Source organism: Macaca fascicularis, chromosome 15 (genome assembly GCF_037993035.2).
Source record: "Macaca fascicularis isolate 582-1 chromosome 15, T2T-MFA8v1.1".
Classification (NCBI taxonomy): domain Eukaryota; kingdom Metazoa; phylum Chordata; class Mammalia; order Primates; family Cercopithecidae; genus Macaca; species Macaca fascicularis.
Genome location: NC_088389.1, coordinates 12,312,034 through 12,326,994, shown reverse-complemented (window position 1 = coordinate 12,326,994; position 14,961 = coordinate 12,312,034). Strand labels below are relative to the sequence as shown.

General features: G+C 52.6%; 1 protein-coding gene across 17 annotated transcripts in view; it reads left to right on the top strand.

Annotated features, from left to right (window-relative positions):
- The first annotated feature begins 644 nt into the window (after positions 1-644).
- The window catches only part of POMT1 (protein O-mannosyltransferase 1), a 24,269-nt gene continuing 9,952 nt past the window's right edge, over positions 645-14,961 (top strand). For 3 of the 17 annotated variants that reach the window (XR_012424237.1, XM_065530916.1, XM_065530911.1), the window contains exons 1-13: positions 645-774; positions 1,827-1,978; positions 4,708-4,814; positions 5,001-5,051; positions 5,644-5,790; positions 7,144-7,255; positions 8,044-8,109; positions 8,207-8,300; positions 8,562-8,717; positions 9,628-9,758; positions 10,321-10,416; positions 11,819-11,911; positions 13,975-14,071. Coding sequence is in view for 14 of the 17 variants with exons in the window: in XM_065530916.1 (XP_065386988.1) it covers positions 1,857-1,978; positions 4,708-4,814; positions 5,001-5,051; positions 5,644-5,790; positions 7,144-7,255; positions 8,044-8,109; positions 8,207-8,300; positions 8,562-8,717; positions 9,628-9,758; positions 10,321-10,416; positions 11,819-11,911; positions 13,975-14,071 (1,272 nt within the window). In the remaining 3 variants the exon portion in view is untranslated. Of the gene's footprint in view, positions 1,030-1,826; positions 1,979-4,707; positions 4,815-5,000; positions 5,052-5,643; positions 5,791-7,143; positions 7,256-8,043; positions 8,110-8,206; positions 8,301-8,561; positions 8,718-9,627; positions 9,759-10,320; positions 10,417-11,818; positions 11,912-12,227; positions 12,719-13,974; positions 14,072-14,961 lie in introns of those variants that run through there. The other 14 variants (XR_012424238.1, XM_065530912.1, XR_012424239.1 and 11 more) reach the window with 13 other exon arrangements.

Here is a 14,961-nt window from a genome sequence, read left to right as displayed (position 1 = left end):
GTACTCCAGCCTGGGCGACAGAGCGAGACCCCGTCTCAAAAAATTAAGGCCAGACGCGGTGGCTCACGCCTGTAATCCCAGCACTTTGGGAGGCCCAGTCGAGCAGATCACTTCAGGTCGGGAGTTCGAGACCAGCCTGGCCAACATGGCAAAACCCCGTCTCTACTAAAAATACAAAACTTAACCGTGCGTGGTGGCGGGCCCCTTTAATCTCAGCTACTTGAGAGGCTGAGGCAGGAGAATCGCTTGAACCCGGGAAGCGGAGGTTTTGGTGAGCCGAGATCGCGCCATTGCACTCCAGCCTGGGCAACAAGAGCGAAACTCCGTCTCAAAAAAAAAAAAAAAAAAGAACTAGGAGCAAACTGGCGCGCCGGCAGAACGCCGTTGTGCAGACGCAGATTTAAGATCGCGCCCAGATGGAATGAAAAAGCAAGGAGCAGAAGATGGGTGGGAGCCCACTGCGCTTTTAAAAAGCTGCATGTCTGCTTAGAGTACACAGAAATCCTGGCACACAAAGCAGTAGCACCCGAGGGAGGCGAACTCCCGCGTTTCACACCTGCTTCTCGCCCGTTGCGCACGCGCGTCACCCTCGCCCAGTGCGCACGCGCGTTGCTACCCGCCGGACCCCGCAGGCGCGGTGAATCGAACGTCGAGCACGGCGGCGGGCGGTGTGGAGTGCTGAGCGGCCTCACCCCCAACCGTCGGCCCAGTAGGACGGTTCCGAGGCGTTGCCCGGCGCCGGGAGCGGCTCTGCCTGGACTCGGAGAAACGCGGGTACGTTTGGGGACACCGGGGACGACAGCCCAGCCCGGACTCGGGAGAGTCAGTGCGGGACGAGGGCGTCCAAGTCTTGCCGGAGCCGGGGGCGGGGTTCCGGCCCGGGCAGGTGCGGCGTTCGGCCGACAGAGCCCCGAAGAAAGAATCCGCGGCGCGTGCAGCCCTAGGGAGGAAGAGTGTGCTGCGGGTGCAGCCTCAGGGTGAGGACGGAGCTGGGGCCGACGCAGCCTCGGGAGTTGGTGGCCGGGACAGGTGCGGCCTGTGGGGAAGAAGGGCCTACCAGGAGAGGAGGTATTCCCAGGACAGGTGGGACCTTTTGGGAGAAAGGCGCTCAAGGCAGGTGCAGCTTAGGGAGGGAAAGGCGCGTCCAGGGTAGATGGGGCCTGAGGATGCCAGCGGGGCGCCAGCGGCCAGAAGCGGCTTTGGTGTGAGACAGGATGCCCCAGGGCTGATGCAGCCTCAAGAGAAGCGGCGCTCAAGGGAAGATGAAGCCCGGAGGAGAACGTGGAGGCGGAGGGTGCAAATGCACCCTTCAGGCGAGAAAGGGAGCACCTGGGGATGATGTGCCGCTGGAAGAGAAGGCAGGGAGGCACTGGGGACAGATGCATCCTTGAGGAGAGATAAGGAGGCCTCGAGGCTCGGCCAGGTTGGGGTCCCTGGGCCGAGCAGCTGAGATGGCACCCAGGAGCTGCCCAGGGTCAGAGAGCTGTGGTGTGGGCTCCTGGTCGTCGGGGAGGGAGGGGAGAAACCCTGGCATTCCTTAGCGGTGTTCTCGCTCCCAAGACGTGCTCAGCAGGTTTTATGGAATGAGTTGTTGACAGGAGTGGATGTCCAGTCCTGAGATCCCCTGAATTCCCGCCCGAGTTCACTGCTAGTGCCCCTCACCCCACATGTCTACCTGAACCAAGACTCCAGGAACTGAGGCCTTTCTTAGCAGCCCGGCTCTGCTGTGGTTCTCTCAGCGCGCGTCTGGGAGCCAGGTGGCTGGGGATTCCTTTTGCAGCTTCTCGTGAGCCCTCATTGACCACGGCTTCTCCCTTCTTTTCTAGCGCATCTGCCTGAGCCCACTTTTCTACAAGATGTGGGGATTTTTGAAGCGCCCTATAGTGGTGACGGCTGACATCAACTTGAGCCTCGTGGCCCTGACTGGGATGGGGTTACTGAGCCGGCTGTGGCGACTCACGTACCCGCCGGCCGTGGTGTAAGCTAAGTGACTCTATTCCCAGGGTGAATCTGGAATTGTACTTTGTGATAGGGGGAGCCTTACTGAAGAGCATAAATGAGAGAGTGAAATCCTGGCTTTTTGGTGATAGATGTTTTTGGCAGTGAGACGAGAGGCCAGTCTGTCCCCAGGACAGCCCCAGCAGAGTACACCTTTTAGGTCTTGCCTTCTGGGTCTGTAGCAGGTGAAATTTGGCCCATTAAATGGGTGCAGTAGAGGAAAATCTGGTTGCCAACCTTGGGTAACAGTTTTAAAGTCTGGGCGGCAGAGGATTGATGGATTTGGAAGTGAGTCTTCACTGTTGAGAGTGCTCAGAATGTGTTTTTGTCATAATGGGAAGTGATTGCTGTTATTATTGCAGGGCTCTTTATTAACTGATTAATGCGTGTTTTTTGTTTTTTGTTGTTTTTTTTTTTTTTGAGACGGAGTCTCACTCTGTCGCCCAGGCTGGAGTGCAGTGGCGCGATCTCGGCTCACTGCAAGCTCCGACTCCCAGGTTCATACCATTCTCCTGCCTCAGCCCCTTGAGTAGCTGGGACTACAGGCGCCTGCCACCACTCTGGGCTAAGTTTTTGTATTTTTAGTAGAGACAGGGTTTCACCGTGTTAGCCAGGATGGTCTCGACCTCCTGACCTTGTGATCCGCCCGCCTCGGCCTCCCAGAGTGCTGGGATTACAGGCATGAGCCACCGTGCCCAGCCGTTTTTTGTTCTTGTTTTTGTTTTTGAGATGGAGCCTTGCTTTGTCGCCCAGGTTGGAGTGCAGTGGGGCTATCTCAGCTCACTGCAGCCTCTGCCTCCTGGGTTCAAGTAATTCTCTGCTTCATCCTCCTGAGTAGCTGGGATTTATAGGTATCCGCCACCACGGCTGGCTAATTTTTGTATTTTTAGTAGAGACGGGGTTTTACCATCTTGGCCAGGCTGGTATTGAACTCCTGACCTCATGATCTAACCACCTCGGTCCCCCAAAGTGTTAGGATTACAGGCGTGAGCCACTCCGCCCTGCTGCATGTTCTTTTTTAACCTTTTATTATGGAAAACGTCAATCACATACAAAAGCAGGGAGACGAGTATAATGAATGACCCCCACACACACCAGTATATTCATTACCCAGCTTCACCTTGTCAGTTCACAGCCAGACCCCTCCCTGCAGTGGATTTTACTTTGAAGCAAATCCTAGACATACTGTATTCATAGATAATTCAGCGGTATATCTGTAAAAGATGAAAATTCTTTTTTTTTTTTTTTGAGACAGAGTCTCACTCTGTCATCCAGGCTGTAGTGCAATGGTGCGATCTTGGCTCACTGTAACCTCTGCCTCCTGGCTTCAAGGGATTCTCCTACCTCAGCCTCCTGAGTAGCTGGGATTACAGGCACCTGCCATCATGCCTGGCTAATTTTTGTATTTTTAGTAGAGAAGGGGTTTCACCGTGTTGGCCAGGCTGGTCTCGAACTCCTGACCTTGTGATTCACCTGCCTCGGCCTCCCAAAGTGCTGAGATTACAGGCGTGAGCTACTGTGCCTGGCTGAGGATTCTTTTTTTTTTTTTTTTTTTTTTTTTGAGAGGGAGTCTCGCTGTGTCGCCCAGGCTGGAGTGCAGTGGCCGGATCTCAGCTCACTGCAAGCTCCGCCTCCCGGGTTCACGCCATTCTCCTGGCTCAGCCTCCCGAGTAGCTGGGACTACAGGCGCCTGCCACCTCGCCCGGCTAGTTTTTTGTAGTTTTTAGTAGAGACGGGGTTTCACAATGTCAGCCAGGATGGTCTCGATCTCCTGACCTCGTCGTGATCCGCCCGTCTCGGCCTCCCAAAGTGCTGGGATTACAGGCTTGAGCCACCGCGCCCGGCCGAGGATTCTTAAAAACAAAAATCACATAACCACAGTTGTATTATCATGCCTGAGAAATTTACGGTGGTTTCTTGGTTATCTTCACCTTTCCCTAATTGAAGACATGTTATTGCAGTTAATTCCCACGTTTCCCTTTCATACTTGGAACCGTTTTGTTGGGTCATCAGGTCTGATCACCACAGACACATGCTGCTGGTGGGGGTGGGGGTGGGGGTGGGCGGCAGGATTAGCCTCGTGTCCCGGCAGGTCTTTCAGCAGGTTGGCTCATAGTATCCACCGAAATCAAACACGAGGGAGAGACAGAATCTGTATGGGGCAGGCATGCTGAGTGCCAGCTGTGCTTGGGGAATTCCCCATGTCTCTGTGGGTGGGTGATGCTGTATGCATCTTCATATCTGGGGATGAGAAACAGTTGGGGCAAAAGATCCAGCCTTTGCTGATCACCCATCCAGAGTCGTTTGGAAATACATAGACATTTATCCTCACACTTTTTGTTTACAGTTAAGATTCTAATTGAGGCCGGGTGCGGTGGCTCAAGCCTGTAATCCCAGCACTTTGGGAGGCCGAGACGGGCGGATCACGAGGTCAGGAGATCGAGACCATCCTGGCTAACATGGTGAAACCCCGTCTCTACTAAAAAATACAAAAAACTAGCCGGGCGAAGTGGCGGGCGCCTGTGGTCCCAGCTACTCTGGAGGCTGAGGCAGGAGAATGGTGTGAACCCGGGAGGTGGAGCTTGCAGTGAGCTGAGATCCGGCCACTGCACTCCAGCCTGGGCGACAGAGCCAGACTCAGTCTCAAAAAAAAAAAAAAAAAAAAAAAAGATTCTAATTGAATATAACATGGGTTTTTTTTTTTTCCAGTTTTGACGAAGTGTATTATGGGCAGTACATCTCTTTTTACATGAAACGAATCTTCTTCTTGGATGACAGTGGGCCGCCATTTGGCCACATGGTGCTGGCCTTGGGAGGTAGGAATCATCAGTTAGGAGAGTAGCCCCTGCCCCTCAGGACCTCAAATACATTGAAAACTTATCAGTGCATCTCTTACGGGCAGAATCCAGGACTTATTATTGATGCATCTTGTTGATTGCTTACCACAGTACTCTAGAAATGTTTGCTGAATGGGATAGTTACTGATTAATCTTCTGTTTCAGGTTATTTAGGAGGATTCGATGGCCATTTTTTGTGGAACAGAATTGGAGCAGGTAAAAGATAATTTTCATTTCCCTTATTAATGTACACAGGTTAGAATGGAGAGATTGTGGTTTTTGTAGGGATTAACAACTGTGGCTTTTTTTTTTCCTTTCATACCTAGTCCCGTAGAAACTGTGCCTTACTAATCTGAGTCCAGAAAATAATAAATTGGTTGTATACAAATGAAAGACTTTTGAAAAGTCTGGTTAAAACCTTAGTGTTTAGTTACAGTCATTATTTTCGCCCTTGTTTTTGGTACACGTATTATGTAGCATCTGATTGCAATTATCTTTTTACAGGTAAATTTTGTACATTGCCACAATGTTTTTGAAAATAGGGAGGGTAAATGTATAAGTAAGCCAGTAATTTTAGAATCCTTAGTCCTTTCTATGCTTCATGAGATCGGGTTCCGTGACTATGCGAAGCTCATTGTAAAGCCCTCACCCATAGTGTATGCACTGCGCTGCTGATGTGGTCCCCAGTTTTGTAAATGTGCATTTTAGAGTCTGTGAACGTGATGGCGCTGTGTGAAAACACAGCTGCCGTACATGGAGATGGTGTGTGCACAGTGCAGTCAGCTCTGCAGTGTGGTTGCTTTTCCAGAATACAGTAGCAACGTGCCCGTGTGGTCCCTGCGCCTGCTGCCGGCGCTCGCGGGGGCCTTGTCCGTCCCCATGGCCTACCAGATAGTGCTGGAGCTCCACTTTTCTCATTGTGCCGCCATGGGAGCTGCTCTGTTGATGCTTATCGGTAAGACCTGGGCCCCTACTTGTTCTTGCTGTCATCCAGGGAAGAACTGACCCTCTGGCCCAGAAGATCACGTGGGCGTGGTGGGTGAACTGCACCGAAAAGTGTACCTGGTTCATCCAGATTTGGCGCTGCCAGTCACCCACTCCCAGGCTGGCCCCATGGCTACGGGGTTGCTGAATTGTGGGATCAGACTCTTCTCAGCAGTCGGGGTATGGCAGTAGAAAACTGCCCAGATGATGCTGCAAAGTCCATGCACACGTGGGCACCTCCATCTCCAACCAATCCTGTGACCAAATGATAACTCCCCTTGTTCCACCCGTCCCGGGCCTTGGCCAACTGAGATGGACTCGTGAGTCGGCGGGTCCTCTTCAGGGAGGGTCTTCCAGCTCACGTGTATGAACAGATGAAATTAAAGCAGATGAAAAGTTAGATTAGGCCGGGCGCGGTGCCTCACACCTATCATCCCAGCACTTTGGGAGGCTGAGGCAGGTGGCTCACGAGCCCAGGAGTTCAGGACCAACCTAGGCAAGATAGTAAGACTGCATCTGTACAAAAAATAAAAAAAGGGTCGGGCGCGGTGGCTCAAGCCTGTAATCCCAGCACTTTGGGAGGCTGAGGCGGGTGGATCACAAGGTCAGGAGTTTGAGACCCGCCTGGCCAACATGGTGCAACCCCGTCTAAAAATACGAAAAATACAAAAAATTAGCTGGGTGTGGTGGCAGGTGCCTGTAATCCCAGCTACTTGGGAGGCTGATGCAGGAGAATTGCTTGAACCCAGGGGGTGGAGGTTACAGTGAGCCAGGACTGCGCCAGTGAACCCCAGCCTGGGTGACAGAGTACGACTCTATCTCCAAAAAAATAAGCCGGTCATGGTGGCTTATGTGAGCCTGTAATCCTAGCACTTTGGGAGGCCAAGGGGGGTGGAACACAAGGTCAAGAGATCGAGACCATCCTGGCCAGCATGGCGAAACCCTGTCTCTACTAAAAATACAAAATTTAGCTGGGCGTGATGGCGCGCACCTTTTGTCCCAGCTACTCAGGAGCCTGAGGCAGGAGGATCCCTCGAGCCCTGGTAGTCAAAGCTGCAGCGAGCCATGATGGTGCCACTGCACTCCAGGCTGGGCAACAGAGCAAGACCCTGACTCAAAAAAAAAAAAAAGACAGTAGAAAATGAAAAAGATGTGTATTGGGTGATGACTGTAAGAGGCCCTGTGCTATAGAATGTGTTAACATTCACGACAGCCCCACATAGTTGTATCGCTTCTGAAGTATGCGTTTTTTCATGAATGTTTTTATCCTCATATATTTTCCCTTGCTACCTTAAAATTGACACGTATTTCCTCTTTGAAACAGAGAATGCTCTCATCACTCAGTCAAGGCTAATGCTTTTGGAATCAGTGTTAATATTTTTTAATCTATTGGCCGTGTTGTCCTACCTGAAGTTCTTCAATTGCCAAAAGCACAGGTATGGAAAATGGAGTGTCTTCCTAATTAACAAAAACAGAGATTCTGGGTGGTTTGTTGACCTGAGATGGTCCAGTACCTTTTTTTGTTTTGTTTTGTTTTGTGAGACAGTACCTTTTCATTTTGAGGAGTTGCTTGCTAAATATCTTTTTTTTTTTTTTTTTTTTTTTTTTTTGAGACGGAGTCCCTGTCCCCCTAAATATCTTTTTTTTTTTTTTTGAGACAGAGTCCCTGTCACCCAGGCTGGAATGTAATGGCGCAATCTCGGCTCACTGCAACCTCCGCTTCCCAGGTTCAAGCAATTCTCCAGCCTCAGTCTCCCAAGTAGCTGAGATTACAGGCACACAGCACCGTGTCTGGCTAATTTTAGTATTTTTAGTACAGACGGAGTTTCACCATATTGGCCAGGCTGGTCTCGAACTCCTGACCTCTGGTGATCCACCGTCTTGGCCTCCCAAAGTGCTGTGATTACAGGCGTGAGCTTCTGCGCCTAGTGCTAGATATGTTTTGGTCCTCTAGTATTTTGGGGGTTGGCCCTTGGCTTGTGACTTCATAAATACATCTTCATTTTTTCTGTAATTTAAACTAACAGGGCAAAATTTTCTGGGCAAAAAGAAAAATTCTGCTGGGCCAGATACTTTGGGAGATGGGAATTCTTTCTTATTGCACCCGGGGCTCAGCATGGCCAGCTGACCCAGAAAGATTTCTCTGAGGAATGTGGAGCTTCTCTAGCCTTTTGGAAACGTGTCTGAACTATTCCTGTCTCCATCTGCTCTGTTTGTATTCCAGCCCTTTTTCTCTGAGCTGGTGGTTCTGGCTAACACTGACAGGGGTTGCTTGTTCCTGCGCAGTGGGGTGAGTTCAAGCCTCTGGTCTCGGGCAGTGTCCTCCTCCTCCTCCTCCTCGTGTTTTCCTGTCTCATGTTAACTCCATTCCTGTCATGTCTTTGCAGCATCAAGTACATGGGTATGTTCACATACGTGCTCATGCTGGTGGTTGCAGCTGTCCATGCCTGGCACCTAATTGGAGACCAGACTTTGTCCAACGTAGGTGCTGACGTCCAGTGCTGCATGAGGCAGGCCTGTGTGGGGCAGATGGGGATGTCACAGGGGGTGCTTGGTGAAAAGACTCAAATCCTCAATGTTTCAGAAGCAGGCAGGCCTGGGCAGCCTCGCCTGTCAGCCTCTGCACGTGCCTCTGTATGGGAGGCCAGTGTCTTTCAGTAACTTTTCCTAAGCTCATAATGTTTAGAGGTGGGTGCACTTTTCCACGTCGTAGGGCGTGACTTTTCTTTGAATCTCTGGCAGGTCTGTGTGTTCTGTCACTTGCTTGCCCGAGCAGTGGCTTTGCTGGTCATCCCGGTCGTCCTGTACTTACTGTTCTTCTACGTCCATTTGATTCTGCTCTTCCGCTCTGGGCCCCACGACCAAATCATGTCCAGTGCCTTCCAGGCCAGCTTAGAGGTAAGTAAGCAGTGGGCATCGTGGCTACTGGAGGAGCAAGATGATAGTGGACCCAGTTTTCTTAGAAACACATCAAGTGAACATTAGCCCTTGAATCAAGAAATGAGGTATCCACATCCATATTTCTTTTTTTGGCAGCGGGGGATGGCGTCTTACTCTGTCACCCAAACCCCGCCTCCTGAGTTCAAGCGATTCTCCTACCTCAGCCTCCCAAGTAGCTGGGATTACAAGCACCTGCAACCGGTTAATTTTTTTGTTTTGTTAGTAGAGATAGGGTTTCACCATGTTGGCTAGGCTGGTCTGGAACTCCTGACCTCAAGTGATCCACCCGCCTCAGCCTCTCAAAGTGCTGGGATTGCAGGAGTGAGCCACCGTGCTCCGCAGCTGGGAGCGTTTTAAAGTCAAGTCCTACAAACCCTGGGCAGTTTCACCCGCCTTAAGGACCACACTCAACTGTGACCTTCATTCCTATGAACCTCGCAGCAGTGGTAGAAGGTATCAGTAGAGGCGGTCAGGACTGTGGTTCCCGAAGTCAACCAAGCCTGCCGACGGCCAGTGCTATAGTGCTGTGTGTTTCAGCAAGTTGTTTGGCTCACCCCAGTCTTGGTCTTCTCATCTCTTAGGCAGACATCATCATTGCTCTTACCTCATAGGATGCTGGTACGGACTGAATAGGGTGCGTGTGGAAGGCTGAACTGAGTGGCCCAGAGGCAGCATTTGATCAAACTTAGCGCTCATTATGGTTCTATAATGTAACATGACGTGATTAAATGGTAGATCATTACCAGTATTACAAGAATGGCCACTAGCCTGAACATCACTCCAGAGGGAGGAGTGGCCATCGGGAAGGCTGGCTTAGGGGCATTTTTCTTTCTGTCTCTCACTCATCAACCTTCTGCTTCTGTCTCAGGGAGGACTAGCTCGGATCACCCAGGGTCAGCCGCTGGAGGTGGCCTTTGGGTCCCAGGTCACTCTGAGGAACATCTTTGGGAAACCTGTGCCCTGCTGGCTGCATTCCCACCAGGACACCTACCCCATGATGTAAGGACAGTGATGGTTTTACTTTTAAGATTTATTTGCTCATAGATTTGCTTATCTTAGCAACTCTCCCTTTCTTTGAGGAAGTCTGTTTGCAAGACAGAAGGAAGTTGAGCAGCCCGGGTGTTGATTGCCAGTGAGCTTTGTGGTTCCCGGGTGTTGCTGGAGGGACTTGGCATGTGGCGGGGCCCAGGGTCGGCCCCAGCTCTGTGGCTGTGGCTGACCTCAGCACTGCCTGCCTAAATTATCTGATTTCAGCTCCTTATCTGTGGTATCTTCATTTTCCCTGAAACCCCTTGCTAGGTCGTATTTGTTGAAATCTGCTTCCCTTTTGCAGAAACTTTAGGAGAAAGGCTTGTGGGCCCGATCCATGACCCACTTCCAGATACGTTTCTTTCCCTTTCTTATATTTTTTTCACAAATAGGGATGTCACTCTGTTGCCCAGGCTGGTCTCAAACTCCTGGGCTCAAGCAGTTATCCTAAGTCAGCCTCCCAAAGTGCTCTGATTACAGGCGTGAGCCACCGCACCTGGCCCAGATACATCTCTTTGTTGACTTCACACAGATATGAGAACGGCCGAGGCAGCTCCCACCAGCAGCAGGTGACCTGTTACCCCTTCAAAGACGTCAATAACTGGTGGATTGTAAAGGATCCCGGGAGGTGAGTGCAGGTCCTGCGACTCCAGAGCAGAGCTCACGTCCTGGCCTGTCCAGGCAAGACCCTGGGACACAGTCCTGGGCCCCCTTCTTTCCCTCCCTCACTGACTCTAGTCACCATCACAGCCTTGAACGCCAGCTCAGTGCTAAGTCTGAGGTCGGGGAGGAGGTCATGAGATCCTCAGTAAGCAGCCTGCTCAGTAGCTGTTCTGAGTTTCCAGGCGAGCCCCAGTGCCCCGACCTGTGTCCCTCTCCCTTCCTCATAAAAACAAGAACCCCCCTCCTGCAAAAGTAGCATCATCGGCCGGGCACGGTGGCTCAAGCCTGTAATCCCAGCACTTTGGGAGGCCAAGACGGGCGGATCACGAGGTCAGGAGATCGAGACCATCCTGGCTAACACGGTGAAACCCCGTCTCTACTAAAAAATACAAAAAACTAGCCGGGCGAGGTGGCGGGCGCCTGTAGTCCCAGCTACTTGGGAGGCTGAGGCAGGAGAATGGCGTGAACCCGGGAGGCGGAGCTTGCAGTGAGCTGAGATCCGGCCACTGCACTGCAGCCTGGGCGACAGAGCGAGACTCCATCTCAGAAAAAAAAAAAGTATCATCATCCTGCACATACCCCAGCTAGAGGCGCCCCTCGCTCTCACCCCCACATCCAGTCCTGTGGATTCTGCCCCCAAACCAGGTCTCTAGCCGTCTCGGTCACTGTCTCCCTATGGTGTCCTTCCATTGCTGCCTGCCCAACTCCAGCACCTGCAGCCCAAGTGGGCTTTTTTTTTTTCTTCGTTTTTTGTGGGGGGACAGAGTCCCACTCTGTCACCCAGGCTGGAATGCAGTGGTACCATCTCAGCTCACTGCAACCTCCACCTCCCAGGTTCAAGCGTTTCTCCTGCCTCAGCCTCCCGAGTAGATAAGATTATAGGCTTGTGTCACCACGCCCTGGTAATTTTTGTATTTTTAGTAGAGATGGGCTTTCACCATGTTGGCCAGGCTGGTCTTGAACTCCTGACCTCAAGTGGTCCACCCAGCTCAGCCTCCCTAAGTGCTGGGATTCCAGGCGTGAGCCTCGGCCCCCGGGCCCCTCATACACTTTGGTTGGTGGAATGCCCCTCAGCAGGATTCCCTGGCAGTCATGGTACATTTATCACTGTAGTGTTTGTAGACAAATTCAGAGCAATGCAGGTGTGATGACTGCGGGTGGAATCACATTTGGAAAGTGACCTTTGGTTTCAGAAAAGAGCTCAATTAACGTCTGTGCTTTGGTTTCCTGTGTTCACCTCATGTGAGGCACACATGGGTTGGGAGGCAGTCTCGGCCATCAGAATTCAGAGCTCGTGTCCCTCCGGTGCAGCTGTTGGTTCCGGGGGACGAGGCTCTGCGTGGTCCCAACAGCACTGTGTCTTCCAGGCACCAGCTGGTGGTGAGCAGCCCTCCGAGACCCGTGCGGCACGGGGACATGGTGCAGCTGGTCCACGGCATGACCACCCGCTCCCTGAACACGTGAGTGTGCCCGCCGTCTGCTCTGCGGCACCCGTGGGTTTCCTCTGTGATTCTCTGTTCAGACCAAAACGTCAGCCCTGGCTCGGGCCACTGCCACGTGTCTCCCCCTCATCTGCACGTGTAGCAGCTCTTAGATCTACATTTGTTGCTGGGAGGGGACCCAGGCCTGGCCGCGGAAGGGAGGGGGTTAAGAGGAAGCAGAGGCTCTGTGAGGACTGGACAGAAGCACTTAGCACAGCCCATCCTGGGAGAGCTCGGGACCCAGTGGACGAGTGTACAAGGACGGGCTGGGAATGTTGACCCGCTTTCTACACAGAGAATGGAGTTGGGGCGCACCTCCATCAAGTGGTGAAGCTTAAAGCATGAGTGAGTCCAAGAAGCCTGGAAGTTGGGGCACGAGTGGAGCCGTGAAGGCTTCTTCCCTCCTAGTCCTTCGTCCTTGTCCGACTTGCCTTCCCGTGGCGCTGGGCACAGTTGATCATACCCTCCTCCTCCTCCCCGACTGCTCTCTCCACTGCCTCCTCTTCCTCTGTTGCTCTCAGTCTCTGAGAGCCTCTGGCCTTGCCGCCTCTGCACAGGCCCAGTCCTGGGGCTGCCTCTCCTGGACTTCCACCTGGCTGCCCGGGACTCACCTCAAGCTCTCCACGACTCCCACCTCCACAGGGACAGTCACTGGCCCTGGCTCTTCTGGTTCTCCCTTGAAAGGGCCCAGTAGCTGAGGCATCACCTGGCTCCTTCCCTTCCTCTCCCATCGAATGTTGATTCCATTGGGAGATCCTGTTTCTCAAACTTCAGAACCAGCCCTAGGTAGGGGTCCTTACTTCTCCCTCCACTCCCACCTCCTGGGGCCTGACCTCTCCACCTTGCAGCAGCCCGCTCTGTGCTCAGTGACTCCCGTCATGCTCAGTTCTCCCACCGAGGCCCCTGGTGACCCTGACATGCTTTGCCCCCGCCACCCTGGCTCCCTCCCAGCCCTGAAACGACCACCTGCAGGCCCCTTAGGGCCTTCACACTTGCTCCCTCTGCGGGAATGTTCTTGGACTTGGCTCCCCCATGGCCCACTCTATGTAGGGGTCTGCTGGGATGTCACCACATCAAAAAGTGCCTCTTGGGTGCTGTCCCCCGCCATTTGTTTTATTAGTGGCACTCTCACAGCTGCATGCTCTGCCTACCAGCATGATGGCTGTTTCCCAGATGGCTGTGAGGGCCGCATCTTGTTCACAGCGGGGTGGCTGCTCCTAGACAGTGCCAGGTGCATGGTGCGGTACAACATGGTTACTGATTAAAGGAACCAGGTGCTCCTGGCTGGGCACGGTGGCTCACGCCTGTAATCCCAGCACTTTGGGAGGCCCAGGCAGGCAGATCATTTGAGGTCAGGAGTTGGAGACCAGCTGGGCCAACATGGTGAAACCCCGTCTCTACTAAAAATACAAAAATTAGCCAGGCATGGCGGCACATGCCTGTAGTCCCAGCTAGTCAGGAGGCTGAGGCAGGAGAATCGCCTGAACTCAGGAGGCAGAGGTTGCATTGAGCCGAGATCGCGCCATTTGCACTCCAGCCAGGGTGACAGAGTGAGACTGTCTCAAAAAAAAAAAAAAAAGAAGTGGGTGTTCGTGAACATTAAGGTTGATAGCCTTTTCTCCCGGCATAACTGCTGCGTCCCCAGGCCAGCTGGGCGCAGGAGCGGGCAGCTCAGCCCTGCAAGTTGTAGCATTGGTACTGCCAGCTGGCATTGCAGCAGTACCGGGTCAGGGGCCTAGGCTTGCGGTTCCTTCCTCCGAAACTTGGTTTGCTCGTCTTAACAGGTGGAACGTTCCACAGCAGAGTGTCCTTTTCCCCTGGAAATGTTCCCGCAGGGCCTCCTGCCTGTTTAGCGTCCATTCCCATTGCTGAGCCTCAAGATCTCTGTCCTCAGTCGCAGCGACTCATGGGACCAGGCCACCCCTTATGGCTGAGCTGGCTTTGTTTCTGAAAAGCAACCTTTTCCCCCCTGACAGATTTAGTAAGTGCCTTCCAGAGGAGTTCAAGGAATTCCTTCTGAAATCTCAGTCTCGGTTTTCTAGGCATGATGTTGCAGCCCCTCTGAGTCCCCATTCACAGGAGGTCTCCTGCTACATTGACTATAATATCTCCATGCCCGCCCAGAACCTCTGGAGACTGGTGAGTAAGGCTGCGGCTAGAGCAACTACAGCCATCAGTAATGAACACTCCCTCACACAAAGCACCTCCTCACCCGGATCACTTCCTGACACAGCATTTCCTCACCTGGAGCACCTCCTCACGTGGAGGACTTCCTCACCTGGAGCACTTCCTCTAACACACACACTTCCTCACACGGAGCACTTCCTCACAAGGAGCGCTTCCTCTAACAGAACACTTTCTTACACGGAACACTTCCTCCCACGGAGCACTTCCCTACACGGAGCACTTCCTCTAACACAGAACACTTCCTCACACGGAGCGCTTCCTCTAACACAGAACACTTCCTCACATGGAGCACTTCCTCTAACACAGAACACTTCCTCACACGGAGCACTTCCTCTAACACAGAACACTTCCTCACACGGAGCACTTCCTCACACGGAGCACTTCCTCACAAGGAGCACTTCCTCTAACACAACACTTCCTCACACGGAGCACTTCCTCTAACACAGAACACTTCCTCACACGGAGCACTTCCTCTGACACAGAACACTTCCTCACACGGAGCGCTTCCTCTAACACAGAACACTTCCTCACACGGAGCACTTCCTCTAACACAGAACACTTCCTCACACGGAGCACTTCCTCTGACACAGAACACTTCCTCACACGGAGCGCTTCCTCTGACACAGAACACTTCCTCACACGGAGCACTTCCTCACACGGAGCACTTCCTCTAACACAGAACACTTCCTCACACGGAGCACTTCCTCTAACACAGAACACTTCCTCTAACACAGAACACTTCCTCACACAGAACACTTCCTCTAACACAGAACACTTCCTCACACGGAGCACTTCCTCACACGGAGCACTTCCTCTAACACAGAACACTTCCTCACACGGAG